This window comes from Vidua chalybeata, chromosome 5 (genome assembly GCF_026979565.1).
Source record: "Vidua chalybeata isolate OUT-0048 chromosome 5, bVidCha1 merged haplotype, whole genome shotgun sequence".
NCBI lineage: Eukaryota > Metazoa > Chordata > Aves > Passeriformes > Viduidae > Vidua > Vidua chalybeata.
The window spans coordinates 71,296,890-71,323,885 of NC_071534.1; the positions used below are offsets into that span (position 1 = coordinate 71,296,890).

Genomic DNA, 26,996 nt, shown 5'->3' on the forward strand with positions numbered 1-26,996 from the left:
AGGCTTTGCTGGAACAGCATTTCCTTCTCCTCAAATCCCTTTTTTCATCCAGAAGGTGCCTTTTGCTTCCCAGGAAAGTTGATGGGGTCAGCAGTGACCAAGGGGGGAATTTGCCATCCTTATGTGAAATTGGGAGTGATGCCTGTAGAATAATTGAAGAATTCTTTTTTTTTGTGTGTGATTTCTTCCCTCAGGCAGGTAAAACCTGGTGGAGAAGTGGCCAGGAAGGTTTTTTTTTTTTTGGTTTTTTTTTTTTTTTTTTCAAAGCAAGGCTGCATTTCCAACAAGGAAACTCTTGTGTGCAGTAAAATGGAAACTCAGCAGGCAGGCACAGGTTGCTGCTCAGTTATTAATTCACAATTCCTGTCCTTCCAGGGCGTTTCTGGCAGCAGACAGAGCTGGTGTTGTCTCACAAGGAGTGAAACCCCCTCTGTGCTGAGGTGTCCCTGCTTCACTTGTCACAGGGATCAGGAGAGCCAAGGGAAAGGTGTTTGTCCCCTGAGCTTTCCAGGAGTGCTTTGCTGTCCTTTTTCTGTGTTCTGTAGGATTGAAATCGGTTCTGTGGCTTTCAGAGCTGTGGGATTCCTGGAAAAGGCCAGTTCAGACTCAGGGAATCCCAGAATGGTGTGGATTGAGAGGGACCTTAAAGATCTTGTGCAGGGACACCTCCCACTGTCCCAGGCTGCTCCAGCCCCATGTCCAGCCTGGCCTTGGACATTCCAGGGATGCAGGGGCAGCCCCAGCTGCTCTGGCAATTCCAGCCCAGCCAGGAATTCCCAATTCCCAAGATCCCATCCATCCCTGCCCTCTGGCAGTGGGAGCCATTCCCTGTGTCCTGTCCCTGCAGGCCTTGTCCCCAGTCCCTCTGCAGCTCTCCTGGAGCCCCTTTAGGGCCTGGAATGTGCTGGAAGCTCTCCCTGGATCCAGCTCTGCAGGTGGGATCTCACCAGGGCAGAGTAGAGGGAGAATCCAGAGGAAGGAAAGTTGGGATTTGCCCCAGGGATGTGAGGGTGAAACCCCAGCAGTGTCACCCCAGGAACTGTTCAACAGAACATGCTTGGCAAATAACAAACCTGGGCTTGGTGCTAGAAAACCCCTTTGCTTAAAGGGAGAAACTCTTGAGGGTACCCTGTGGCAACGAGAATTCCTGGCTTGAGGGAAACCCGTGGATTTTAATATGGGAATAATTTTAGCCTGGAGTTCTCAAGAAGTTTGCAACAAATCAGGTGCTGAAAATCCACCCCTTGCTGCTCCAAGAAACCACAGCTTTTTTGTGGCCTCTGTAACCTTTTTGACTTCTAAAAGTCCTTTTTTTCTGGTGCCCTGCAGGGCTGGAGGAGGGAAGTTAAATGTGAATAACTGGGCAGGGAGTTGGGGAAAACAGGGATAAAGGGAAAACAGGGATAAATAAATATTCCTTAAAGCATCAAAGCCCCGGTGCTGGCTGTGGTTTATGTGCCACGTGGGCACCTGGGGATGTTGTATCAGGAGAAGGAGGGACTTTGGAGGAGGCAAAGCAGCTTCCAGAGGCTTGGAGGCAGGGAGGGACTGAGCTGAACTTGCCCTTTGCTGCCCACGCACTGGGAACTCCGTAAATCCTGGAGCTCATCTGCCTTTGTAAGGAAATAAAACATGAATAACCATCAGCTGCACTAGAGGAGGTAATTGATGTTGCAAAACTGCTGCTTGCAAAGGCTTCAGAAGAATTCACGCCTCTGACACCTCGAATTTCCATAGAGCAGGTGGTGTAGAGCTCTTCACAACAGAAAAAAAGTCAGCTGGCTGCCCTAGTTCAGGGCAAATTTGGGAGAAAACCTCCAGGAGGAGCCCCCAGAAAGCAAACCCCCCAACTGGTTTGGGAAGGATTTCCTCGGAGAGAAGTAGGAAAAAACCTGTTTATTTAACAAGCAAAACACTCCCCAATACAAAAAAAAAAAACCAAAACAACACCAGATGACAAAACTCTGACCGTTCTGAAGAGATGACAAATTCAGAAAGTCTCTCCTGGGAGTGGTCGCCCAGTTCTCGGTCTCCAGTGCTGGGGGTGGCTGCTGCAGGTCACAGAAATGCAGGCTCAGGTCACAAAATGCAGGCTCAGGTCACAGAAATGCAGGCTCAGGTCACAGAAATGCAGGCTCAGGTCACAGAAATGCAGGCTCAGGTCACAAAAATGCAGGCTGAGGTCACAGAAATGCAGGCTCAGGTCACAAAATGCAGGCTGAGGTCACTAAAATGCAGGCTCAGGTCACAAAAATGCAGGCTCAGGTCACAAAAATACAGGCTCAGGTCACAAAAATGCAGGCTCTTGGTGTTTCTTGGTGTTTCCCAGGTCTTAGTCCGGAGCAGGTTCAGATGATATTCAGGAAAGGGAAAGGGAAAAAAAGAAAAAAAAAAAAATAAAACAGTCCAGGGTAAAAATTGGACTGCCTAGCTAAACTAATTAATGAGCAAAAGCAAGCAAAAAAGCCTCTCCTAGACACAGGCCATGGGGGGAGCTGAGCCGGCTGATAACAAGACAGAACAATCCTTCACTTTCAGAGCCAGTCCTGAAGAACATAATATCAGGCATGAACAGAACACACGACTGGGGATACAAACACCACACCATCACCCTAGGACACTGGCTCAGTGTTAATCTCATGTTTAAATCACCTTTTATCACAAAATAAGGTGACTTATTTGCTCAAAGGCAGATTCTCTGCTTAGGTGGCAAAGCTGGTTGATTTCTTTTTTATTTTTTAATTATATTCAGGTGTGCTGTTTAGTTTCCCTTCAAATTCAGGATGATTTCTCTGGTAATTCGCCTGCAGACAAGTGTCTAAATAAGAGAGGACATGACAGAGATCTTAAAAAAATTCTTAATTCCTCATCATGACCCTCAACCCATCTCTCACTTCAGTTGTAACCCCCAGATAAATCCACAACTTTATTTTTCCACAGGACCTTCCATCTTTCTGCTCCTTTTGGCTCAGAACTGCTTGTGGCCACTTGAGTTGCTTGCTGAATATTTTTAGCTGGAAAACTCATTTTCCCAAGCTTGTAGCTAATGTTAATTTTAAAGAAACTTAATGAAGGGATTTTTTTTTCCTTTGGAGTGAAATGTTTGCCAGGAAAAAGCCACTCAACCCTGTGTACAGACAGACCATCTGTAGGCCATGATGTTCATCTGGGATTTGGGGAGATCTGGGTGTGAAGTCAAAACCTAACAAACTTTTATTTTATTGCTGCAGGGGAAATCCAGCCCTGCAGTGGTGGGTGGCCCTGCGAGAGGATGAGGAAATGGGAATTTGACCCTGGAACAGGCAAATCAGCAGTGGCCACTTTTTCCTGACTGCTGTGGACGGGTCCTGACACTCCAGATTTGAAAGGTTTTGTGGGAATTTTGTCCTGATGTAGAAAAACCAAAATGCTTTAAATTGCTTTTTATTCTGACCGAGGAAACAATTTCAATTTCAGTTTTCTCAATGAGTTCAGCCCTGAAAGCAGAGTCTTGATCCCTACAGGGAGCTGGGTGTTCCTGTCACCCTGTCCCAGGGAGCTGGGTGTTCCTGTCACCCTGTCCTGGGAAGCTGGAGTGTTCCTGTCACCCTGTCCCAGGGAGCTGGGTGTTCCTGTCACCCTGTCCTGGGAAGCTGGAGTGTTCCTGTCACCCTGTCCCAGGGAGCTGGGTGTTCCTGTCACCCTGTCCTGGGAAGCTGGAGTGTTCCTGTCACCCTGTCCCATGTAGCTGGGCTGTTCCTGTCACCCTGTCCCGGGGAGCTGGGCTGTTCCTGTCACCCTGTCCCATGTAGCTGGGTGTTCCTGTCACCCTGTCCCATGTAGCTGGGCTGTTCCTGTCACCCTGTCCCATGTAGCTGGGCTGTTCCTGTCACCCTGTCCCGGGGAGCTGGGCTGTTCCTGTCACCCTGTCCCATGTAGCTGGGCTGTTCCTGTCACCCTGTCCCATGTAGCTGGGCTGTTCCTGTCACCCTGTCCCAGGGAGCTGGGTGTTCCTGTCACCCTGTCCTGGGAAGCTGGAGTGTTCCTGTCACCCTGTCCCATGTAGCTGGGCTGTTCCTGTCACCCTGTCCCATGTAGCTGGGCTGTTCCTGTCACCCTGTCCCGGGGAGCTGGGTGTTCCTGTCACCCTGTCCTGGGAAGCTGGGTGTTCCTGTCACCCTGTCCCAGAGAGCTGGGTGTTCCTGTCACCCTGTCCCAGGGAGCTGGGTGTTCCTGTTGTGCAAATCCACATCTCCATCCTCCTTTGAGCTCCTGGGACGTTTCAGGCACTGGAAGGGGAGCCTGAAAAATTCCTTTGGCTCTTTGCTTGCAGCCCTTCCAAGCTGATATTTGAAAACAAGCTTCCATAGCATCATCCCAATATTCCAGATGTTTACTGGTGTTAAAATTCTCTTCATAGTCCTGGGAGTAAGAGAATTTATCTTCAGGTCCTCAGTACTCACTTCTCATTTCTGTGGCTTTTGAACTTAAGAGATCTGACTCATATCCAGATTTTTCTCTTTTTCCTTGACTTTTCCACTGGGTTTTTTTGGCACCAGGTCCAGTTGGCATCCTGAGGTGATGAGGAGATGAAAGCAGCAAGGCCAAAAGTCTTGGGAGGGATTTGGGTGATGGTTTTAAAACATTTTAGGGTGTGGGATGTGTTACAAGATGGGTTAGTAGCTGTGAGCTTGGCTCTGTGTCCTTGGCTCCTGTGGGGACAAGGGCTCCTCCTTCCAGAGTGAACCCCTGGAATCAGGAATGTTTAAAGTCTTCATCCATTAATTGCTTGGTTCTTTGTAAATTTAACTGATGAAAAGTGCACTGAGAGAGAATGTGGGTGCAGAGAGATTGGCCTGGACAGGATGGACTCAAAGGTCCAAAAAAATAGTCTTCCAAAATGGTCTTCCCAAAAAAAAATGCTGGATGTGTGGGTGAATTCCTGGGGGCTTTCTGCAGGGATATACATCAGTATCCAGTGAAAGGAGTGGCTGGGAATTGTGGATACAAATGTAGCAATCCCAGGAAAAAGGTGTGGGAATCTTGCTCCAAGTTCTTGGTGCTCCTTTCCTGGGGTTTCCTGAAGCTGTGCTCGCTTTCTGAAGGCGTGGAATGTTTCTCATTCCTGGGAGTTCCTTGGAATTGCTGCAGGATCCATCACCAGAACCCGGATGCAGGAGAGGACATCCCACGTGCCCTCGGCACAGCTGGGTTCCTTCAGGATTGTGGGTCTCCAGACAGGGCCTGGATTGCTCCTGGATCTGAGCCTGCTGATTAATTCCTGGCATGTTTGGGACAGAATTCATGTGGGATTTGGTTGTAAGACTTTGGCCTTACGGGAAAAAATTCAGCGTGAGCTGAGAGAACAGTTGGGTCAGAGCCTGGATTCACTCCCAGATACATCAGCAGGAGTGATGGTGGAGCTTTCTCTGGGAATGTGGTCTGGACACTGCTCCAGAGGTGTTCAGTCCCTTCTGCTGGGACAGTTGATGGGATGGAGGAGCCTGGAGATCTGCCTCAGATTCCTGGATTTCCCAGCTTCTGCAGTAACTGTTTCCTTTCCTGAAGAGTTTCTGCAGATGGAAAAAGCTTGTAGGGAGGAAATGTTCTCTGTACCAGCTCCATGCAGTTCTCCCAGGAGTGCTCTCAGCTCTTTTGTTGGTGGGATTCCAAGATTTCACTTTCCTGGGCATCTTTTCCTTGGTGGAGAAGGGAGAGGGCAGATGGTTCACCCCAGCTGTGTTAGTAACTGGATTTCACCTAATTTCAAGGAAATTTCCCAGCTTCATTTCTGCTGATGCACTTCTAGAGATTTCCCCAGTGTTGATGCAAGGGCTCTGTTTTATTTTCAGTCTGTCCTCAGTTACAGAGTCAGGGAATGGTTTGGGTGGGAAGGGACCTTAAAGATTCCAACTCAAACCATGGCAGGGACACCTCCCACTGTCCCAGGCTGCTCCAAGCCCCATCCAGCCTGGCCTTGGACATTCCAGGGATCCAGGGGCAGCCCCAGCTGCTCTGGGAATTCATGCCAGGGTCTCACCCCCCTCACAGGGAAGATTTTCTGCTATCGTGTCGATAAACAATGTGGGTGTTCCCAAACCTTTCATCCCAATATTTCTCCCTTTCATGAACCTAATTCACTCGCTGATTTTTTGGTAAGGATTTTAGGTCTTTGCCACCACAAGGACAATATTCTTACGTGGCCCTCTGTGGCTCATGAATATTTTTTGAATTTGGCAACACCAGGATCGAGTCCGAGTGTGGAAAACTCAGCTTTAATTTACAGTTGGCATTAACTCAGGGAGCTGAGGAGCATCCAGCCTGGAGCTGCTCAGGATCAGCCTGGGAGAGCTGCTTTTTATTAAGCAGGACTTGATTTAGTCCAAAGTAAAACCATTTGTGTTTAATCTGATCCATGAAGCTTCTGTGAGTGTGAAAATCCAGAAAATGAAACATTTTCTGGGCCATCATTGCACACAGCGGGACCACGCAGGACTTTGGGAACCTGGAACAGTTATCCAGGGATACATTTCCTAAGGAATTAGTACCACAACAGGAAGTTTTAAAGTTTGAGTGCCACGAAAAGATCTGGTGACAAATGTCCCTTAGCCACGACACTTCTTGGGAGGCTCCTCACCACAAACCTGGAGCGGTGCTGCTTTTCCCAGAGATTCCCTTTGGATTTCAGCAGGAAAATCACTTGCACTGAGGGCATTTCTGTTTCCATCTGCCCTTTGTGAGCTGCTCCTGGGTGACTGCAGTGAGCTCCTTGCTGTGGAATTTTAGGGCAGAGCAGCTCATGCTGAACCAAGAAAATTCCAGAGCCAAAACAAGCGGCCGTAAACTTTTCCCTCTCCCCATGAGAACGAGGGGAAGGAGGTTGTTGTGTCCAAACCCTTTTGGAGCTGACACTGTGGGAAAAGTCTGTCCAGTCTGGGAGTTATTGTACTTCAGGAATTGCAATAAATCCTGAGGGACCCCACAGATGGGACTGGGATCTCCTCACAAAAATTGCCGGTGTGGAGTCGGCACTTTGGGATGCAGGAGCCTCACACAGCAGATTTCATAGGTTGTAATTTAAAATCAGGCCTCTGAGGTGGGAATTCTTTGTTCCTGGTGGTTTTTGAGAATTCCTGGTGGGTTGGGAATATTTCAGTGTGTGCCCAGGTGTCATCAAGGTCTGTGGAATTCCTGCAATCCTGGGCAAACTTGGTGCCATGAAAGCAGGAAACCTTTTCCATCCAAGGTGGGGAAAAGGGGGATTCTGCCTTTAGTTCCCCGTAGCTGGAACATTCCTGCCAAGCCCCTGCTGTGATGTGAGGGATCTGTACATGAAATATTCTGTGTCCTCTTCCCTCAAATGGGAGCAGCCTCAGTGCTGCAGAGCCAAACTTCAGGTGGGAACAAACCTTTGATTTTCTCCTGCTTCCCTTGTAATTCTTATCCAGACCATTGATGAAAGTTAATTGCTGTAGGATAATATTCCCAATCCATTAACCCTGATTTACAGCAGAATTCCTTATCAAGCTTCAGTGCTGAAACACCACCACTAATTGTTTTAACCAAGCCTGGCTTGGAATAAAGATTTTCTGCCTTTCCCTTTGTATTCCCTTCTTCCCCACTTGCCTTTCCCTTTGTATTCCCTTCTTCCCAAAGCACTTTGATTCTTCCTGTTGTTCTCTTCACTCTGTCTCCCCCAAGACTCAGGAGTTTTTTGGTCTTGCAAGTCAAATTAACATGAGATTGCCACGGTTTGCATGGGAGCTGTGGGAGGGGAAAATGGAATTCATTGGAGCAGTGGATTGATTTCAAACACGTCCCAGTGCTCTCCCAAATCCGAGCTTACTCCGTGCAGGAGGGGATGGAAAATGGAAAACTCTGAGGATTCATCCCAGGATTCCTCAGGGCAGGGGAGGGTGGGGAATTGGCTTTTGCCAACGTCACTGTGGTGCTGTGGTCACTTAAATGTGACTGAAATTCCGTGTGGGGCTCGGGATATTTTGAATAATTGGGTCAATGGGCTTTGAGTGAATTCCTTGGGTCTGAGTAAATGGGTTTTGTTTCCTGGATTGGATGTTTTTCCTTGACTTGCTGCATCAGGATCGAGAGCAAACACGAAGTCACAATCTTAGGAGGACTCAATGAATTTGTCGTGAAGTTTTATGGACCACAAGGAAGTAAGTTTGTGACCCTGCCCTTCCAGAAAAACAATCCACTGGCTTGGGGAATAAGGAAAGGACATTCCAGAGGGGATAGAATGAGCAAATCTAAGGGGGATGGAGAGAAATCCATCTTCTGGAGGGTGGGGAGGATCCAGCTGTGGTCATGGATACCCCCCATCCCTTGGGGCTCTGGAAAACTCCTTCAGCACCCCTGAGCTTTCCTAGGCCTGGCCAAACTTGCATCAGTCATGGGAATTTCCATGGAGTTTGTCATTAAAATGGCTTTTCCACCTTAATTTAGCACCATCTCCAAAGGTAAGGAGATTATCCCACGGTGCCTGTTTTTAATCAGGCTCTGGTGTCTTCATGCTGAGATCTTTTCAAATCGTGTGAAGCAGAGCAGGAAAAAGGCTTTTCCTGTGGGAGCTTTGAAATCTCACCCCCAGTGGAGCTGTGGATTATTCCAGAGATGTGTTTTCCTGAATGTTTATCCTCTCCTCACTGTGGAGTGTCTAATTCCTGCTTTTTCTCCCTTGCAGCACCGTATGAAGGTGGAGTATGGAAAGTTAGAGTCGACCTTCCTGACAAATACCCCTTCAAATCCCCATCTATAGGTAACAAATACTCATTTTCCACTAAAATCCTGTGATTTGGGCCTAAAGTTTGCAGGTGGGGTGATACCAGTGTAATATAAGGACTTGAAGTCTGCAAAATGTTTTTATGGGATTTCAGATCCCAAGAAGAGCAAAATTTTGGGCTTTGGAAGGAGGAGGAGCTGGGAGGAGGAGGATTTGGCTGCATATTTGTGTGTTGATCAATTCAATCTCTATTCCATGTGGGTTTTTTTTAATAATAACTCCACTTACTGTGGAGTGGTGGAGCAAAGACCACAGTTCTTGGTGTTGGGGTGAACCCAACTTTTGGGTTCTTCTGTCCAAAAGTGGATGGAACTTCCTCCACTGAAGCCACCATCCTCTTGGAGCAGGGAATACATATGTGGAAGAACAGAAAAGCAGGGATTTATCACCAAAAAACTGCTGGCTTGACTGGTCAGGCTTTTTGCCTTGGACAGCAATAGGAAATCCCATTAGGAAATGGGATTTTTAGCTTGGATCCATCCTTGGGGAGCAGGAAACCACCTCGGACGCCTTCAGGTGCCCATTCCAGTTGCTGAAGCCCTTTCCAACATCAACATCTTCCTTTGGAGCTCCAAGTTGTGGCTGCTTCCTTCACATAACCCCTTAGGCTCAGATTTTACTGGGGAGCTCTGTGGGATGAGGAATCATCTGTTCCAAGTGGGAATTGTGCCTTTTGGGAGAGGCTGCTGCTGTTCATACTCCGTCCTTCGCCTTCTTTAAATTTTTTGTTCGGTTTGAAATCTTCTGTGACCCCCAGAAATGTGCAAACATTTTTTAGTAACAGCACAGGAATCTGCAGCTCTGAGGAGCCTTTTCTTCCTCCTGAGTCAGCTCTGGAAATCCCTCTTGGAGAGGCACATTCCAGGTGGGAATTCCCACTGTTTGCTGCCTGTCCTTTGTCCTTCCCCACTTCCCAAACCAGTGCAGGTCAGGGCGGTCTTAAATCATGGAATGGTTTGGGTTGGAAGGGATCCTAAACCTCATCCAACCCCAGCACCCTCCACTATCCCAGGCTGCTCCAGCCCCAGTCCAACCTGGCCTTGGACACTTCCAGGGATCCAGGATGATCCTGGAGCTGGGAGCTGTTTTCTGCTCACATCTCTGAGTCCTTTTGGCTCTTCTCATGTGGATTTTGCTGCTTTTCGCTCAGTTTTCCATCCCTTGCTCGTTTAAATCTGTTGTGTTCCCACTGGTTTATCCCAGACCTCATGAGGAGCTTCCCTCACCCTACGAGTCTCTGTTCAAGTGGCTGAGAAACCCTTTTTTTCTTCCTAAAAAACTGCCTCTTGCTGGAAAAACCATTTCTTTCCTTCCCAGAATCTTCCTCTTGCTGAAAAACCCCTTTTTTCTCCTCAAGATCTTGCTGAAACCTCATTTTTTAATTCCCAAAAAACTGCTTCTTGCTGGAAAATCCTTTTTCTCCTCCCCAAAATCTTCCTCCTGCTGAAAAATCCCTTTTTTCCTTCCCAAAATCTTCCTCTTGCTGAAAAACCCCCTTTTTCTCCTCAAGATCATGCTGAAACCTCCTTTTTTTTTTCTTCCCAAAGTTTTCCTCTTGCTGAAATACCCCTTTTTTCTCCTCAAGATCTTGCTGAAACCTCATTTTTTAATTCCCAAAAAACTGCTTCTTGCTGGAAAATCCTTTTTCTCCTCCCCAAAATCTTCCTCCTGCTGAAAAATCCCTTTTTTCCTTCCCAAAATCTTCCTCTTGCTGAAAAACCCCCTTTTTCTCCTCAAGATCATGCTGAAACCTCCTTTTTTTTTTCTTCCCAAAGTTTTCCTCTTGCTGAAAAATCCCTTTTTTTCCTTCCCAAAATCTTCCTCTTGCTGAAAAACCCCCTTTTTCTCCTCAAGATCATGCTGAAACCTCCTTTTTTTTTTCTTCCCAAAGTTTTCCTCTTGCTGAAAAATCCCCTTTTTTCTTCCCGAAATCTTCCTCTTGCTGAAATACCCCTTTTTTCTCCTCAAGATCTTGCTGAAACCTCATTTTTTAATTCCCAAAAAACTGCTTCTTGCTGGAAAATCCTTTTTCTCCTCCCCAAAATCTTCCTCCTGCTGAAAAATCCCTTTTTTCCTTCCCAAAATCTTCCTCTTGCTGAAAAACCCCCTTTTTCTCCTCAAGATCATGCTGAAACCTCCTTTTTTTTTTCTTCCCAAAGTTTTCCTCTTGCTGAAAAATCCCTTTTTTTCCTTCCCAAAATCTTCCTCTTGCTGAAAAACCCCTTTTTTCTCCTCAAGATCTTGCTGAAAACCCCCATTTTCCTCCCTAAAAACCTGCCTCTTGCTGGAAACAAGAGTTGAGATGGATAAAATCCTTGCTTAGAGCTGAGCTGGCTTAGCAGAGCAGAGCTCAGGAAAAGCTGGGAAGCCCCAAGGAACGTGCTGGGACTCAGGAAAGCTCCCAAGAGGCTGCAGGGAAGGGTTTGTTTTCCTTTATTTCCCATTTTTGCTGCCCCAGCCCAGCTTATCTGGGACAGGCAGGCCTGGGTGAAGCCTCCTGGGGCATCCTGATTATCTCTGCTTTGGGCATTGCTGATAAAACCTTCATCCCAGCTGAACTGGGGGCACTGGGAATGATGGAAATGGGAATTCTCCCATTCCTAACCCAGCCTGAGCTCTGGATAATGATAATCAGTAGGGAAGAAGTTTCCTGTGGAAATCTCTGCTTTTTAGAGGTGGAAGTGAAAGATTTCCTGGATTATGGAGCCCATAAATGGACAGGAGGTCCTGGACTTGTTCCTGTTCTCAGCAGAGTTCAGATTGTCCATGTGAGTCTCTCCTTGGAGAAAATATGGGATCCAGCAGCTTTTCCTTGAATAAATTCCACCTTTATCCCAAAGCTTAAACAACAAATCCCATCCTTGCACCTTCCCTTGATATTCCAGGACTGGAGGCTGAGTTATTCCTTCCATCTTAAAAAATCTTTGATCCTGGCATGGGTTTTTTGCAAAAAATACGACTTTTTTTAGCATTTTTGGCTTTTCTTTTTGGTTTTACTCTTGATTTTTTTTTTTTTTTTTGGAGTGTATCCATGTGCTCCAGAGAAATCATGGGTAAGAATTCCCTTCTAAACTTTTAGAATCTTTTATCCCAGCGTGGCTCCAAGGATGAGATCCAGGTGTTCTGTCCTAAAGTACCAACCTGACCAGGGGAGGGTTTTCCAGTGGGCTCCAGAGCTGTCCTTGGGAAAGGTGTGGATGTGTTGGGAATCCCTGAAGGATCTCTTTGTCTCCAGGAGAAGCTTTTCTGCCTCTTTTCCTGCCAAATCTTCTCTCCCTTCTCCCATCCTCAGATACCCCTGGCATTTATTCCCTGTTCTTCACGTCCCTAAAAATTGCACTGGGAATTTTTGAGTATTCCCACACTTGAGGACTTCAAACCATCCTGAATTTTTGTGTGGAGATTCCTGGGACAGCTCCATCACATCCTGGGGTGTTCCTGGCACTGCCTGGATTTGCTGTGGAACCTGACAGAGCTTGGATTTTTCAGGATCATTTTTTCCCAACAGGAAAAACCCCCCAAAAGGGAAATGCACATCCCAGGAAAACCAGGAATTTAAACAGAGCCTGGTGTGGGGCTGGCTCTGGGCTTGAGTGCTCCCATCAGGATAAATAAATCCCTGAATATCCCAATTTTCAGGTTTGAACTGGAGCAGTTGGTCCAAAAAAAAAAAAAAAAACCCAACTCCTGGTGTTCCAGGGTGGGAACAGCTGCATCCCTTCCTGGTGTGGAATTCCTTTGGGATGTCCAGGGGGTTTTCTGTTATCACCCAAAGCCTTTTTATCCACGTGGATTTTATGCTTTTATTCCAAAGGCAATCCTGGACTTCAGTACCTCCATATAGAAAAGGGTGGATTGTGCTGCTCACATTCTTCCCAAGCTTTGGCTTTTCCAGGAGTTCAGTGGGAATTTTGGTTTAAAATACTAAATGTTTACAACCAGTCCAGCACCTGGAATCACAGGCTGTGACCTCAGCTCCACGTCATGGAAAGCACCCCAAAATCCCAATCCTGTCTGATGGGGAATGCTCACCTGGAATTCTGCACAGTGCATTAATTGGGATGTGCTGTGTGACAATAAACCTTGCCCCAGTGCTGGGATTTTTCTTTCCTCCCTCCTGGCTTCCTGGAGAACTTGGAATTTCATTTTTACCTGGATGTTTATGGGCGCTGTGTCCTTTTTATCCATCAAAATAAATACAGAGCCAGTCGGGTTCATGGGAACGATGTTGGCACAGGAGAATTTACACTTCAAATAAAGGAGGAGAGAGTTGTGCTTATTCCTGGATCAGGAAAAAAGAAGGATTTCCGTGGAGCTGCTCTTGGCCTGAGCAGTTTGTGTCATGGAGTGAGGCTGGGGGATGAATCCTTGGAAATGAATGCAGGGAGGGAATGCTCCTGTTCTTCTCTGGAGAACACCTCTTCCATTTGGGAACCTTGAACCCAAGGACAATGTGAAGGAAGGCATTTTTTATTCCCAGTGTCTCCCCCACCCTCTCTATCCTTTCTTTGGATTTTCCCCCGAAGAGCCAGGCAGGATTTAGGATCGGGATCAGCGCTCGCCGCAGCTCAGCTCCAGCAAAATGGATCCGTGACCTGATTTAAACTTGTGGGAGCTGCAGAACGTAAATATTTGATGGAACTACAGCTTCCCTTGTTAAATCTGCTTCAGTTTTTCCAGCTGAATCCTGCCAAGCTGTTCCTGAAATCCGCTTGTTAGCGTGGAGATGTTTTGGAGTTCTCCTTCCTCTTGGAGGTTGTTCCGGCTTCGGGCGTTGTCTCAGCCTGGGGTTGGATTTGTGCAGAATCCCCCGGTCCAAGCAAACCTGGAATTCTGCTTGTGTCAGAATTCAAGGGAAGGAATGGATTTCTGTCCCAGCTGGGATCCCTGCTGTCACTCAGACTGGGATTGCTCCCTGTTTGGGCAGGGATGACACTCCAGTGCCTCGCCGGAAGCGTTGGATGAAGGTGGGCGAGGTTGGGAGCTTTTTAAAAAATGCTTAAATGTGGATTTTTTAAGGCTTTTTTGGCTGCTCTGGAAAGAAAACTTCTGTGTCTTTTGAGTCCTGGAAGGAGCTTTTTCCATGGATTGAGTCAATATCCCAGACCTGAATCTCTTCCCTGTTTTTATCCTCGTCAGAAGCAATAATTGCTGTTGGTTTAAAAGGATTCCTGGAGAATTCAGGGAAATTCCCACCTGGGCCATGTTTGTCGGGATTTTTGGGCTGTGCGATGGTGGCACAATAGGGAAAAGGAGAATTTATGGCAAATTCTCAATTCAGAAAGGTGGCACAACAGGGAAAATGAGGATTTATGGCAAATTCTCAATCTAAAAAAATGGCACAACAGGGAAAAGGAGAATTTATGGCAAATTCTCAATCTAAAAAATTGGCACAACAGGGAAAAGGAGAATTTATGGCAAATTCTCAATCTAAAAAAATGGCACAACAGGGAAAAGGAGAATTTATGGCAAATTCTCCATTCAGAAAGGTGGCACCACAGGGAAAAGGAGGATTTATGGCAAATTCTCCATTCAAAAAGCAACTCCAAGGTTTGGAAGCAGCGTGTCCTGGTTGGAGCCACCCCTCTGGGAGGAGCCCTAATGATTTATCCAAGCCAGAAATGGAGGAATTAATTCCATCCCTGTTCCATGTCTAGTTTGTGGCCACATCCAGATATTTGGGTTTCCTCCTGTTGAAGAGTTTGGGATCCTGAATTTTGCATCCACTCTCAGCCATCGTTGGAAAGATTTTTTTTTTTTTTTTTTTTTTTGGGTGGATGTGCTCTGCTTCCACACAGGCTGAGGATGGTGCATAATTCCATTAATGTATTTTATTTTATCATTATTTATGGGATAAAAAAAGAATTTCCATCTGGAAACTCTTTGGAGTTTCCAGCTGTCTTGAACTTGAGGTTGAAGTTGGCAGCTGGAAAACAAAATTTATCTTTTGATTAAAGCGTGGGGCACCTTCTGCTGGGACATTATAAGGCTCGAAACCATTTCAAAATTTATTCTGAATAAAATTTTTTGTTTAAAAAAAATATTCAAAATAAATTTATTTATTTTTTTCAAAATTTACTTTATTTATTTCAAAATTTAATTTTGAAACTCAGAAAAAAAAAAAAAAAAACAAAAAAAAACAAAAACCTCTGAAATGTAGACAAAGCCACATCAAGCTCCCTCCTCCTAAACCTCACCTGAGCTGTTTTTTAGGAGACTAAAGGCACCAACATGAGAACTAATAGCTGTATTGATGGAAAATTTGAATTATTACCTCCCTGGCTCACAAGTGTAGATTAACGTCGTGATGTCAAGCTCATAGAAAATCTCTGTTAGGCAAAATATATTAAAAAAAAAAAGAAAAAAAAAATCAAATGTTGAGCTTAAATTTGTGTTCAGTGTTTATTCTTGCTGTTCTAAACCCTCTTCATCAGGTGTGGGAGCTCCACTGAGCTCATGGACAGGAATTTTCAGGATCCAACAAAAGCTTTGTGGTTGCACTGCAGAGTTTTCCTGAATTTCCTGACTCCAGGTTTCTTTGGATTTTGAGGGAATGGAGCCCAGGCTGGGAATGGTGCCTGCTTATTTTAAAGGTTATTTATGGCTGGCATGGCTTTGGGTCCTTGTTCCATAAATTCCAGACTTCTCACATTAAAAAAAAAAAACATTTATTTGGGTTTTTCCTGCTCATTTCTCTCTGTTTCTCCTTGCAGGATTCATGAATAAAATCTTCCATCCCAACATTGACGAAGCGTGAGTAAATCCTTCCTTCATGTTTGTAGTAAATCCTCCAAAATTTCAAATATTTCCCCATCATTTTTTGGGTTGTGTGGAGCTTCCATGGCAGTGAAATTCCAATTTATTTTCTCTTGGGCAGAGTGGGAAGATTGAGGTGGTTAAAGACCATAAATAGCAATAAATCAGGCCTGATCCCAAACCCTGGGGAAGGGGTTGGGGAGGAGTTTTTTCAATTCCCAGAGTGTTTTGCAGTGTTAATTCCATTTTTCCCATGTGTTCCAGGTCAGGAACTGTATGTCTAGATGTAATCAATCAAACTTGGACAGCTCTCTACGGTGAGTTGGGCATTTTCAGACCACTTTTGGGAGGTCTCTTCCCTTTGATTTTGGGTTTTTTACTGAATTTGAAACTCCTTCCTCAGCCAAGATCTCGAGAAAAATAAGATTTTTTTTGCGGGTTAGGAGGTGGTAGATGCTTCAGAGTGGTTTTCATGGGCTCATTTCTGGTTAAAAATCCAGTTTTTAGAGATAAACAGGTCAATTTAAAAAACAAATCATTTTATAAAAATCCAGTTTTTAGAGATAAACAGGTCAATTAAAAAAACAAATCAATTTTAAATAGAGAAAGCTGGAACTGTTAGAAGGAACACAGCTGAATTCTCTGCTTAAAAATGGGAATTTCAGCTATTCCAGCTACGCTTTGTGGAAGAAATCCAGGGGAATGTGGACATCATATCCTTCAGGTTCTTCCCTGAAAAAGTGATTTTAGCTGGAGTTCCTCCTTGGAATTCTGGAATTCCCAGTGTGGTGGAGGGATGAGCATCACAGCATGGATTTGTTGTGGGAGATCAGCTTCTCCACTTCTCCAAAGGACAAAAGGAAATAATTCCAGTGGTTTTGTGCTCCAGCATTCCAGCTCCTGCCTTGGAGCTGCAGGGGGACACTGGCATGGCTGAATTCCCTCTAAAATCACCAATCCAAGATTCCAACACCACCTCACAAAGAAATGGAAAAGGGGGAATAATCCCTTTCCTTTTTGCATTTAAAAAAGGAATTTTTCAATTCCTTTTAAAGCAGAGCTGGCAAAAGATCTGGGTCAGATAATTCCAGCAGCAGCCAAGGTGGGAGAAACCTGGAATATGCACCAAAAAAATTCCTGAGGTTCAATTCCTGCTCATTCCCTGGGGAAGCAGCAGCTCCTCAGTGCTGTGCTTGAAATTCCTGCACGTGCTCCAGCTGTTCCTGCTGAACCAGCTGGAAAACAAAATTTATCTTTTGATTCAAGTGTGGGGCACCTTCTGCTGGGACACATTTGGGGGGTTTGAGGGAAGGGTCCTTCAAGAAAAAAATCATTTTGCTGGGTGTCCTGTGAGCCACGGGGGAATTCCAGGGCTCTGCTCCCTCATCCTCAGGAGCCTTCAGTGGCCAGGTGGCCACAAAGAGGCTCCTGAGCCAAATGGACAGACCTGGCCCAAATTTTACACATTAAAATCAACTTCTTGCTGCCAACACCCGAATCCAGTCCCTGGCAATTCCAGCTACCAAGGGCAAGCCCCTGCCATGGAAATATCCATGCAGAGCACTCCTGCTGTTTTCTGGGATCCCTTTTTTGGGATTCAGATGCTCTCTCCAGGTGCTGTTGTGCTGCATCCCAGGAGCTCAGCGTTCCAGCCAGGACACATCTGGAGCTGGAGCCTGGAATTCTGTGGCTGCATCCCGGAGCTGGAGGAGCTCTTTGCACAGGGAGAGCACCTGGAGAGCTCCTTCCCCTTTTTTTTTTGGGAATTCTTTGGCAAGTTGAGGGCTCTGGGAATTGAATTCAGCAGCTCAGTGAATGGGATAGAGCTTTTTTTCCAGGAAAAGGGACAGGTTTGAGGTGGCCACACTGCTCCTGTGGCGGGTCCTGGGCAGTGATGGGATTCCCAGGTTCTGATCCATGCAGGAGGACACTGATGATGCTCACCCCACAGCATTTCCTTGCCACAAGGAAAAAGAGACAGATAAAAGATTTCTAGAACATTCCCACGGGAATCCCCCACGCCAGGAGCATTGCCAAGGATGGCACAGGGCTGGCTCCTGAGCATCCCTGCCTCTGGAATGGGGGGGTTTGTGCTCTCAGGGACGTGGGAAGAGGGGTTTGTTTATCCCCAGTCACGCCTGGGCAGTTTCCTGCTGTGGATTATTTGGTGACAGATTCCTGCTGGCACCGAGGCGTTCCTGGGAGCTCTGCACATTCCCTGAATTGTTTATTTTTTAGTGGTGGCTTCTGTTAACGAGACCATGGAAAGCTCTGGAAGAGCTTTGTGCTTTCCAGGAATCGTGGAATGATGGTTGGGGTTGGAAGGACCTCGGAGACTGAGCTCCAGCCCTGCTCCACGGGCAGAGAACTTCCATTTAAATAGAGATTGGAAGGGGTAAAGAATTCAGGGAAGGGCAAAGCACAGCACTGTTTGTTTGGAGTTTTTCCTAATTTTTCAAGCCAGGCTTAAAAACCAGGAAAATTCCATCCCCTTCCTTGCTTAACCCATGGATATCAGCATTTATGTGTCAGGCTGAGGAGTCTGTGAGGAGTTTCATTTTCATTTTTGATTTTACCCCCTTGATTTCACCTCATTTTCAGTGCGTTTCCCCTTGGAGTTTGTGCTGCTGTCTGGGTGTTCCAGGGTGGTTTTTTTGGCGTGGCTCTGCCTCTGGGGACACGGACACCAACGTTGTGTTTGCCTTGCAGATCTCACCAATATATTTGAGTCGTTCCTGCCCCAGCTGCTGGCTTATCCCAATCCTATAGATCCTCTAAATGGTGACGCTGCAGCCATGTACCTCCACCGACCAGAAGAGTACAAACAGAAAATTAAAGGTGAGGCCTAATTAACACAGTTAATTGGGATTCCATCCCCGGGGAGTGATGGCTCTTTGCTGCAGGTTTTGCCTGGTTTTTCCCCTTCCAGGGATGATGTGAAGGAAGGAGGGGTGAAAGTGCTGCTGGTATTGGAAACTGGGGAAGCTCAGGTGTCCCAAAACCTGGGATCAGCTCTGCCACATCACCCAGGAGTGGTTAAACCTGGAGTCACTGTTCTGGTGTGAAATGCCCAATTTTTAGGGTAGAACTCTCAAAATTTGATTTAAACTGTGAATTATTCAGCCTCCCTTGGCCGCTTCCTCTGACAGGATTGTGGGAACTTCCCTGCAGATCTGCCCTGCTCAGTATCCCAAAGTCCATTCCCTTCCTTTTCATACCAAGGAAAGGCAAAAAAATTCATACCTTGCAGGCAAAAAATGGTTTGTCAGATAAAATCTCCAGTGCCAGCACTGAGAGTCCTTCGGGCTTTCATGAAAACAGCCTAAAATCCAAAAATATCCTTGGAAAAAAAGCCAGGAAAACTGATTGCAGCCAAAGGAAGCTCTGAGGACATCCCTTGGGATAAAGGGGTAGCCTGCTCCCTCATTCCCACCCTTCCAGCCAGGTACAGATGATCTGGCAGGAGCTGGAAGTGCTTGGAGTGTGTTCCATAAATCCCAGAGCCCTGATTCCACCGGCTCTTCCCGGGATGGCGTGACAAGGATGGGATGGAGCTAAAAAACTCTGCCATCCCTCATTTTAAAAAAATAACCTTGGACCTGTTCAAATTGCTGCAGAGGATCCTGGCAGCTCCTGTGCTCTGGGAAACTCGGGAGTGCAAATCCAATGTTTTATTTATTGCTGCTGCTCCTGGTGTTTCCGTCGGTGGGAGCTCAGGGAATGCTCGTGGTGCTTTGGGGAGGGGGGCGCAGGCGCGGAGCCGTGCCCCAAAATTTGTCATTCCTCCTCTCCTCTGCTTCCTCTCTGGGAGATTTCTTAGGGAATCTTCCTTTGGCAAGGTGAGGAACAGCTGGAGGATCTCCAGGCTGAGTTTTTGCTGGGAGCTCAGCACATCTCTGGGATCACTTTTCCCACCCAGGTGTCTGGAATTGCAGTAGGATCCCTTGGAACACCAGGGGTGTGACCACAGCTCGTTCCTGGTGCTCCAGGCTCTGTGAACAGATGAATCCAGTGGTGTTTTCCTGGCAGGAATTGGTGCCATGAGGGTTCCCCTTGCTGAACACCCTTCTGTGGGAGATGCTTTGTCAATATTTAGATATTTTGGGTTTTTTTTCCTTGATGGACTGAAAATCCCAATGCAAATCCCAATCAATGCGACATTCAGCGTGGAAACTCCCTGGAAATTTCACTTTTCCTGGGTCAAACCTTCCAAAACACCCAGCCCAGGAGCTTTCCTGGATTAAAAAAAAAAAAAGGCATTTGAAGCTTGAAGAGCTTCAAGTTTTAGCTTAGGTTCGAGGAGGCCTTTTCCACCTGCAGCTTCCATGTGGGAATGTCCCCTGGAGCAGCCAGTGAGGAAGTGCTGGTGGCCTCCTGTCCTGCCAGTCCCTGCCTGGTCCTGCTGTGTCTGGAAGCTCCCAAAGCAGCTGCCAGCCAGAGTTTAGGTGGATTGGGAATAATCCCAGAGGGAATTTCGGAGGTTCCCACAAAGGGGTTTTGACATCTGAAGTCTTGCAGCAGCACGTGGGTTCCCTTTGCTGCAATGGGCAAGGAATAACAAATTCCTTGGGATCTTCCCGTTGATTCCAGAGGGAGATGAGCTCTTGGGAAGCTCTGGGAAAGGAGCAGCCACCTCAAGGATGTGTCACAGAATCTTGGAATGGTTTGGGCCAGAAGGGACATGAAAGACCACCCAGTTCCCACCCTTCTGTGGGCAGGGAATCCTCCACTATCCCAGGGTGCTCCAAGGCCTGTCCTGGAGCATTCCCGAGGATGAGGCAGCCACAGCTTCTCTGGGCAATAGGATAATTTATAATTGATACACTTATATGATGTATCAGTATTAATTTTTGTGACAATTTACGGTGATTCATCCTATTCCACGATAATTTCCAGCATTTTTTATTCACAATTCTATTTCACATTATCACTTCTATAAGAAATCATTTGTGTGACTTATCAAATATGCCACGACCCTAAATATTTTTTTGATTTTTTGGATTTTTTTTTCCTCTCTCCCATCCAGAATACATCCAGAAATATGCAACAGAAGAAGCACTAAAAGAACAGGAAGAAGGCACCGGGGACAGCTCATCTGAGAGCTCCATGTCCGACTTCTCGGAAGATGAGGCTCAGGACATGGAATTGTAGTAGAGGAGGCCACCTGCTTTTCAGAGAGACTCTAATTTCCTAACCATGAGAAGCAGACTATAATATTCATATTTAAACAAAGCAATTTTTTTTATTACTAAACAAGGTTTTTATGAATTATAGCATTGAGATATATATATATATATTTATATATATATTAAAAATATATAAATATATATATATATATATATATATGTATATCACCCTTTAGGTCTTGATTTTCTCGGTCATTTCCCGATTCCCGAGGTGCATTAGAGCATTCCCAACATTCCATTCTGGTAGCAATATGCAGCCCCGGATGCATGCGTTGAGATTTTCCATTTGGCCAAGTCAGCTTTGGTGGTGTGCTACCAAACAGCTGCCCTGGGAGGGAGGGAATTAGCAAAAAAAAAAAAACAAAAAACAAAAATCCAAAAAAAAGAGGGATTTGCTATCGGATCGAGGTCTCCAGCTGAGATTTTGGCGTTTCCTCCAAGCCTAAAACCTTGGGGGGGGTGTAAGGGATGGAAGGGGCTCCTCCAGGCTTTGTTTAAAAAACAAAAAAGAGGGATTTAACTCAAAAAAAAAAAAAAAAACAACCAAACAACCCCAATGCAAAGGCGTGGAGCTCCTGAGAGCGCTGAAGACGACTCGCTGGGGATTTCAGTCCCTTCCTGCGTGGACTCCTCGCTGCCCTCCCGAGCTGTGGGGACTGACAGCCCTGGTGGATTCCCGGGGACTCTGGAGGAGCCTGGGCTGTTGCTGCCCTGCTCGGCGTGGATGAGGAGCTGTTCCCCTGCCGGGAGGGAAGAACCACGGATGCTGATGCTCTTGGAACTGGGATTGACCCCGGAGCACGTGGAAGTCCAGCTCTTCCTCTGTCCCACTTTGGAACCTGCTGCCCTTGAATGGCTTCCAGTTGGCTTTGTTTTTTTTTTTTTTTTTTTTTTTCCTTTCTTTCTTTTCCCCCCTCCCTCTTTTGCTGGAAATCTGGTTCAGACACCTGACAAACGCTGGCTGTGTCCTGGGAATTCTTCTCTGACCAGATGGATTGGCCTTGCCAGAGCTTCAGATCCACGGAATTGTCCCGTTGGCCGAAGTCCACGAATCCATCGGCACCGATTTTCATTTTCCTTTTTTTTTCCTTTTTGGTTTTTTTTTTTTTTTCCTTTTTAAGTCTTTCTTTCCTCCCCCTTCTGCACCAGCTTGGTTCCCATCTGCTTGTGTGTGTGCAACAGGATAAAAATTCCTTAAGAGTTAACAAAGAATATGATCTAGGAAAAAAAAACAAAAAAAAACACACAAAATTTGAGCTGAATAAAAAAAAAAAATCCTAAAAAGCACCAGTTGAGGAAGCAAATGAATTCACTCTTTTGCTTTTTTGTTGGTTGGTTTGGTTCTTTTTTTTTGTTTTTTTTGGTTTTTTTTTTTCCAGGATGTTTGGGAATTGGAATGTTGGATTTCTCCTGGTATATCGCAGCAAGCTGAGAGATTTTTTTTTTTTTTTTTTTTTGCTGTTGTTCCTAGAAATCTGATAAGTAAATGTCTCCTTGGGATACTTGAATTGGGATAATTGTGCATCGGAGATTCAAACTGAGATGGATTTTTTAAAGCTGAATGTTACCTGCTGTTTCCTTTTGGGGATTTTTCGGAGGGGTTTGGACAAGATCTTTTCATTTGTGATGCGACCTGCAAGGAAAAAAAAAAATCAACCCACCCTGAGCGACTCTGGAGCAGAGTTCTGAATGTCAGACTGGTACATTTGTCATTTTCCCAGAATTATTGGGCTTTATTTCCTTTCGAGGCGTCACCGAGCTGGGGCTGGGAGGTTCCAACCCCACCTCTGATTCATAAAGCACAATCAGTTCCTTTCATTTCTGTTGCTTTTGGGGGAGAAAAAAAAAAAACAAAAAACAAAAAACTCCATCAAGTCCCACTTGGCTTTGGCATGAATTTCCTTAATAAAAAAACCTACCATGAATTTCCTTTCTGTTAATTCCGGGCACGGAGCAAAGGTTTTCCCTCTCCTTTTTCCCATCCTTTTCCAGCAGTGGTGTAGGGCTGTGGCTAGTACTGTGCTGAAGTTCTCTATCTAGCATTTGTGGCTTGTTGGAGGGTAATATTAATTATTTAACATGTAATGATGTAATTAACTCTTATCTAGCACGTCGTTTGCTCATTAATTTGGGGAGGGAGGGGCCACGTTTAACTCGCTTTTTCCTGCTGCCCTGGCAGTTTTGCTTGTGCTATAAACCTTTACTTGTAGGTGCTACTTAGGAGTAGAGTCAAGTGCTGGGTGGTGATTTCAGTTTAAAAAGCTTCAAAAAATGAGGAAAAAAAAAAAAACAGGAAAAAAAAAACCAAAAAAAGGCAACCAAAAAAAAAAAAAAAAAAAAGAAATCACAATAAAAATTTGTATTTTTTCAATATTGTATAAAAATAGTGTTCTAATTCCCTCACCCCCTTCCCTTGCAGGGTTTTTCATCTCCATCGTTCCCCTCATGTGGATTTAGGGCATCCAATTGCTGGATGGGAAACACTAAACTGGGATTCCCAAAAAAAAAACCCCAAAAATCGGGCGAGCACAGCTGGCTGTGTGAGACACAACGGGATGGATTCATGGAGCTTGTCCATGAATCCATGGACATTTTCAGCCACAAAAATGCCCATTGCCAGCACTTCCCAGGCTGTGACAACTCCCAGCATTATTGGTCCTGGCAGGAAAAGCCAGCTGCCAAAAACGCCCCTTGGAGAAGTGTGCTGGGGGAAGGTGCCCCAGGGCTGGGCTCTGCTCCCTCCCTCCTGCTTCTTCCCCTCCTGCATTTTCCACCTCTTTTCACCCCAAATCTCCCTTTTTCTCCCAACCATCTTTCCCCCCCACCCCTAAAGTATGTCTGTAAAACTTCAGCCTAATCTGGGTGAAAAGGTGGAGCTGTGTTGGAGCAAGAGAGGTTTTTTTTGATCATCTCCACCTTTCTTTTGTCGTCTTCAGGGTGTTTTTCTTCTTCACCCAACAGTGGTGGCGTCACCTTGGGGACCCTGGGATGAGCTTCCCAAACTTTGCCACAGCCCCTTGGAGCTGCTTTGGGAACAGCCTTTGCCTTCTCCCCCCCCTCATTTCTCCTTTTCCCCTCGAGGTTTTTTTTCCATGGAAGGAGAAGCTGAGTGGACACATCCCTCTGCCCCGAGGTTTCCCCACCCAGGGATGGTTTTGGCAGATGCCAAAGGATGCAGGCCCAGGGAGCAGAGCTGTGCCACCAGCCTGAACCCCACTCCATCCCTCAGCCGTGCCACAGGGATGGGGCTCCCCTTCCCTCCTCCCTCCAGGAAGGCTGGGATACGTTTGACAAATTTTTTTTCTTTTTTTTTTTTTTCTTTTTTCCCCATTTATTCCCCTCCCCTCCTCCCTCCAGGAAGGCTGGGATACGTTTGACAAATTTTTTTTTCTTATTTTTTTTCCTTTTTTTCCTATTTATTCCCCTTCCCTCCTCCCTCCAGGAAGGCTGGGATACGTTTGACAAATTTTTTTTTCTTATTTTTTTTCCTTTTTTTTCCCATTTATTCCCCTTCCCTCCTCCCTCCAGGAAGGCTGGGATACGTTTGACAATTTTTTTTTTCGTTTTTTTTTCCTTTTTTTCCCATTTTTCCCCCTCCTCCACATCCTGCTGCCCCTTTGCAGCAGCCACGATTCCCCCACCTGTGCTGGGTTCCTGTCAGGTGAGAGCAGAGATCTCGGGGTGGTTTGGCCCTTTGGTTGAGTTGACTTTTTATTATTTTTCCTTTTTCTCCTCCTTTTTCCTGGCGTTGTCGGTAGAGTGGCGCAGCTGCCTCTCCTCTGGGTATAACCTCTCCAATAGCTGTGTATAATTCAAGACATGTAAACTTCCTTTTTTTTTTTTTTTTTTTAAATAAAATCTGTATATACCTTGAAACCTGCCTGGTGCTTGGGCTTGCAGGGAAGGCCCTGGGCCGTGCTGCATCCATGGGATCAGCTCCCAAACCCACCACCGGGCACTTTTCCACCCGGGAATGACCAGCTGGAGGAGATGCTGGGGAGGCTGATGATCTTGGAGGTCTTTTCCAACCTCAACAATTCCTTTTCCAGCTCTTCAGGTGATGTCCTTCCATGCCCCGTGACCACAGCTGCGGGCCCCGAGCTGATTTTTAGGATTTTGGGGCTGGCAATGAGGGACCACGAGGCATCCCGTTCCTTCAGCTGTGGATCCCAAGGTCTCCTTGCAGCTGGAGGAGTTGTCCCAGGTGAGGCTGCCCGGGGTTCCACGGGAGCTGTGTAATTATGGATGGTAATTAGGCAGAGTGGCTGTTTTCCGGATAATCACTCCTGATTTTGGCTCAGAGCTGGGATAACGCGTGCAGGGAATGGTGCCCGGGAGCGGGAGCAGCTCAGGGACCCGCAGGGGCTGTTTGGGGCTGTGGATGGGCCAGGGAAGGTGACAACGCCTGGCACGTGGCTTGTCCCCTCTCATCCTGCTTTAACTTCCCAGCAGCTGCTGGAGCTGAGCCCGACCTTCCTCTCCATCCTCCTCCTCTGGGCTCGGGGCTCTTTGTCGCCAGCTTGGGGACACGCTGGCGGCTCTGTGCCACGCCGGTGCCACCTGCTGCCAGCCGGGCACCCCGCGCACGCCGCCGGGTTTTGGGGGTGCCACACTGTCCCCCGGCCACCTCCTGGTGCCACCAGCGCTCCGGGCTCTGCCCCTTGCCCTGCGGAGGGAGCCGGGAAGGGGGGGGGACAGTGCCACGCCGCCCTCGCTGTGTCCCCTCGCTCGGGGCGGCTCCAAGGGCCAGGGGGGGGGTGGCACTGTCCCCTGTGCCCAGCAGGTGGCCCCCGTGCCCCACCAGTGGCCTCCCAGTCCGCCCAGTACAGGGCAGAGCTCCCTGTCCCCTGGCAGCGCCCCCGTGGCTGCTCTGTCCCCACTGCGTGCCAGGTGCCACCCGCTGTCCCCCCTCGGGGCGTGGCTGTGGTTTGGGGGGGGGTCGGTGTTAGGGTGACATGGAGGGGACAGGGACACAGAGCTGGTGGCAGGTGCTGGCACCCGGCGGTGTCACCCTGCCCGGTCTGACGGGGTCAAAGGGACCCGGGCCTCCCTGGGATGTGGGTGACACCTCAGGGGGCTCTGGGTGACATTCCCATGGGGCTCTGGGTGACATTCCCAAAGCACTCTGGCTTTTACCACCGCAGGGCTTTGGGTGTTGTCCCCAAGGAGATTTGGGTGCCATTCCCACGGGACTTCTGGTGTCACTCCCACGGAGCTCTGGATGCCACCCCAAAGGGGCTTTGGGTGCCATTTCCACTGGGTGCCATCCTTAAGGGATTTTAGGTGCCAACCCCGCGGGGTTTTGGCTGCCAGCCCATGGAGTTTTGGGTGCCATCCCCGTGGGTCTCTGGGTCCTGTTTCCACGGGGCTTTGGGTGACATCCCCATGGAATTCCGAGGACTCTCTGGAGATCTGGGTGCTCCAAAACCCTGTGGTGCTTCGGGTGCCATTTCCTTCGGGCTCTGGCTGCTCTTCCCATCTGGCTCTGCTTGGTGCCATCCCCGTGGGGACCTGGCTGCCACCCCCATAAAGATCTGGGTGCCATCAGGCTCTGGTTGGTGCCACCCCCGAGGGTCTCTGGGTGCCACCCCTGTCAGGCTGTGGCTGGTGCCACCCCCAGGGCCCCCCAGCCCCTGTGACAGACGGGGACAACCCAGCGCTGGCAGCTGCTCAGGGCTCTGGTCCTGGGGCTGCTCCTGGTGGGAGTGTGGCATTCCCAGCCCTGCCGGCTTCGTCCCTGTGCCACATTCCAGGACCTTCCACCTTGGGAACCACTCCCCATCCCCGCGGAGATCCAGAGGATCTCCTTGGATCCTGCCCTGCCCGACGGCTGCCGCGCGTCCGTGCGGATGCACCCCGAGCCCCAAGCGGGCACCCAGACGAGACAGGCCACTTGTGGTGACCCCGATGTCCCTGGGGGACACCTGAGCCTCCCCGCCTGCCCCGCGCCGGCTCCGGTTACGGCCGAATTGTTCCTCCCGGCTGGAAGAAATGCCGTCAGCGCCGGCGGATCGGTGGCCATTACTAATGCATGACATTCCCGCGGGACACGGCCCTGTCCCACCCCCCGCGGCACCCCCCGAGCCCCCTGCACCCCTGGGGAAGGGCAAGGAGGGGCAGGGATGGGTGTGGGGAAGGGTTTGGCTCCCTCTTCCTTCATCCAGACCCCAGCGCCGGCTCAGGATGTGCCTGTCCAACGGAGCGAGCCAAGGCCTGTGGAACACGTGCCTTCCCGGCTGGAATGGTGGGGCTGGAGCCAGAACGGACCTTCCCAG

The 26,996-nt window shown here is 47.6% G+C and overlaps 1 protein-coding gene across 1 annotated transcript in view; it reads left to right on the forward strand.

Annotated features, from left to right (window-relative positions):
• Positions 1-22,646, forward strand: part of UBE2H (ubiquitin conjugating enzyme E2 H) — a 42,891-nt gene extending 20,245 nt beyond the window's left edge. The window contains exons 2-7 of the mRNA XM_053944250.1: positions 8,080-8,156; positions 8,681-8,755; positions 15,493-15,532; positions 15,800-15,852; positions 18,245-18,373; positions 20,562-22,646. Coding sequence (XP_053800225.1) covers positions 8,080-8,156; positions 8,681-8,755; positions 15,493-15,532; positions 15,800-15,852; positions 18,245-18,373; positions 20,562-20,686 — 499 coding nt within the window. The 3' untranslated portion in view covers positions 20,687-22,646. The remainder of the gene's footprint in view (positions 1-8,079; positions 8,157-8,680; positions 8,756-15,492; positions 15,533-15,799; positions 15,853-18,244; positions 18,374-20,561) is intronic.
• Positions 22,647-26,996: the final 4,350 nt, after the last annotated feature.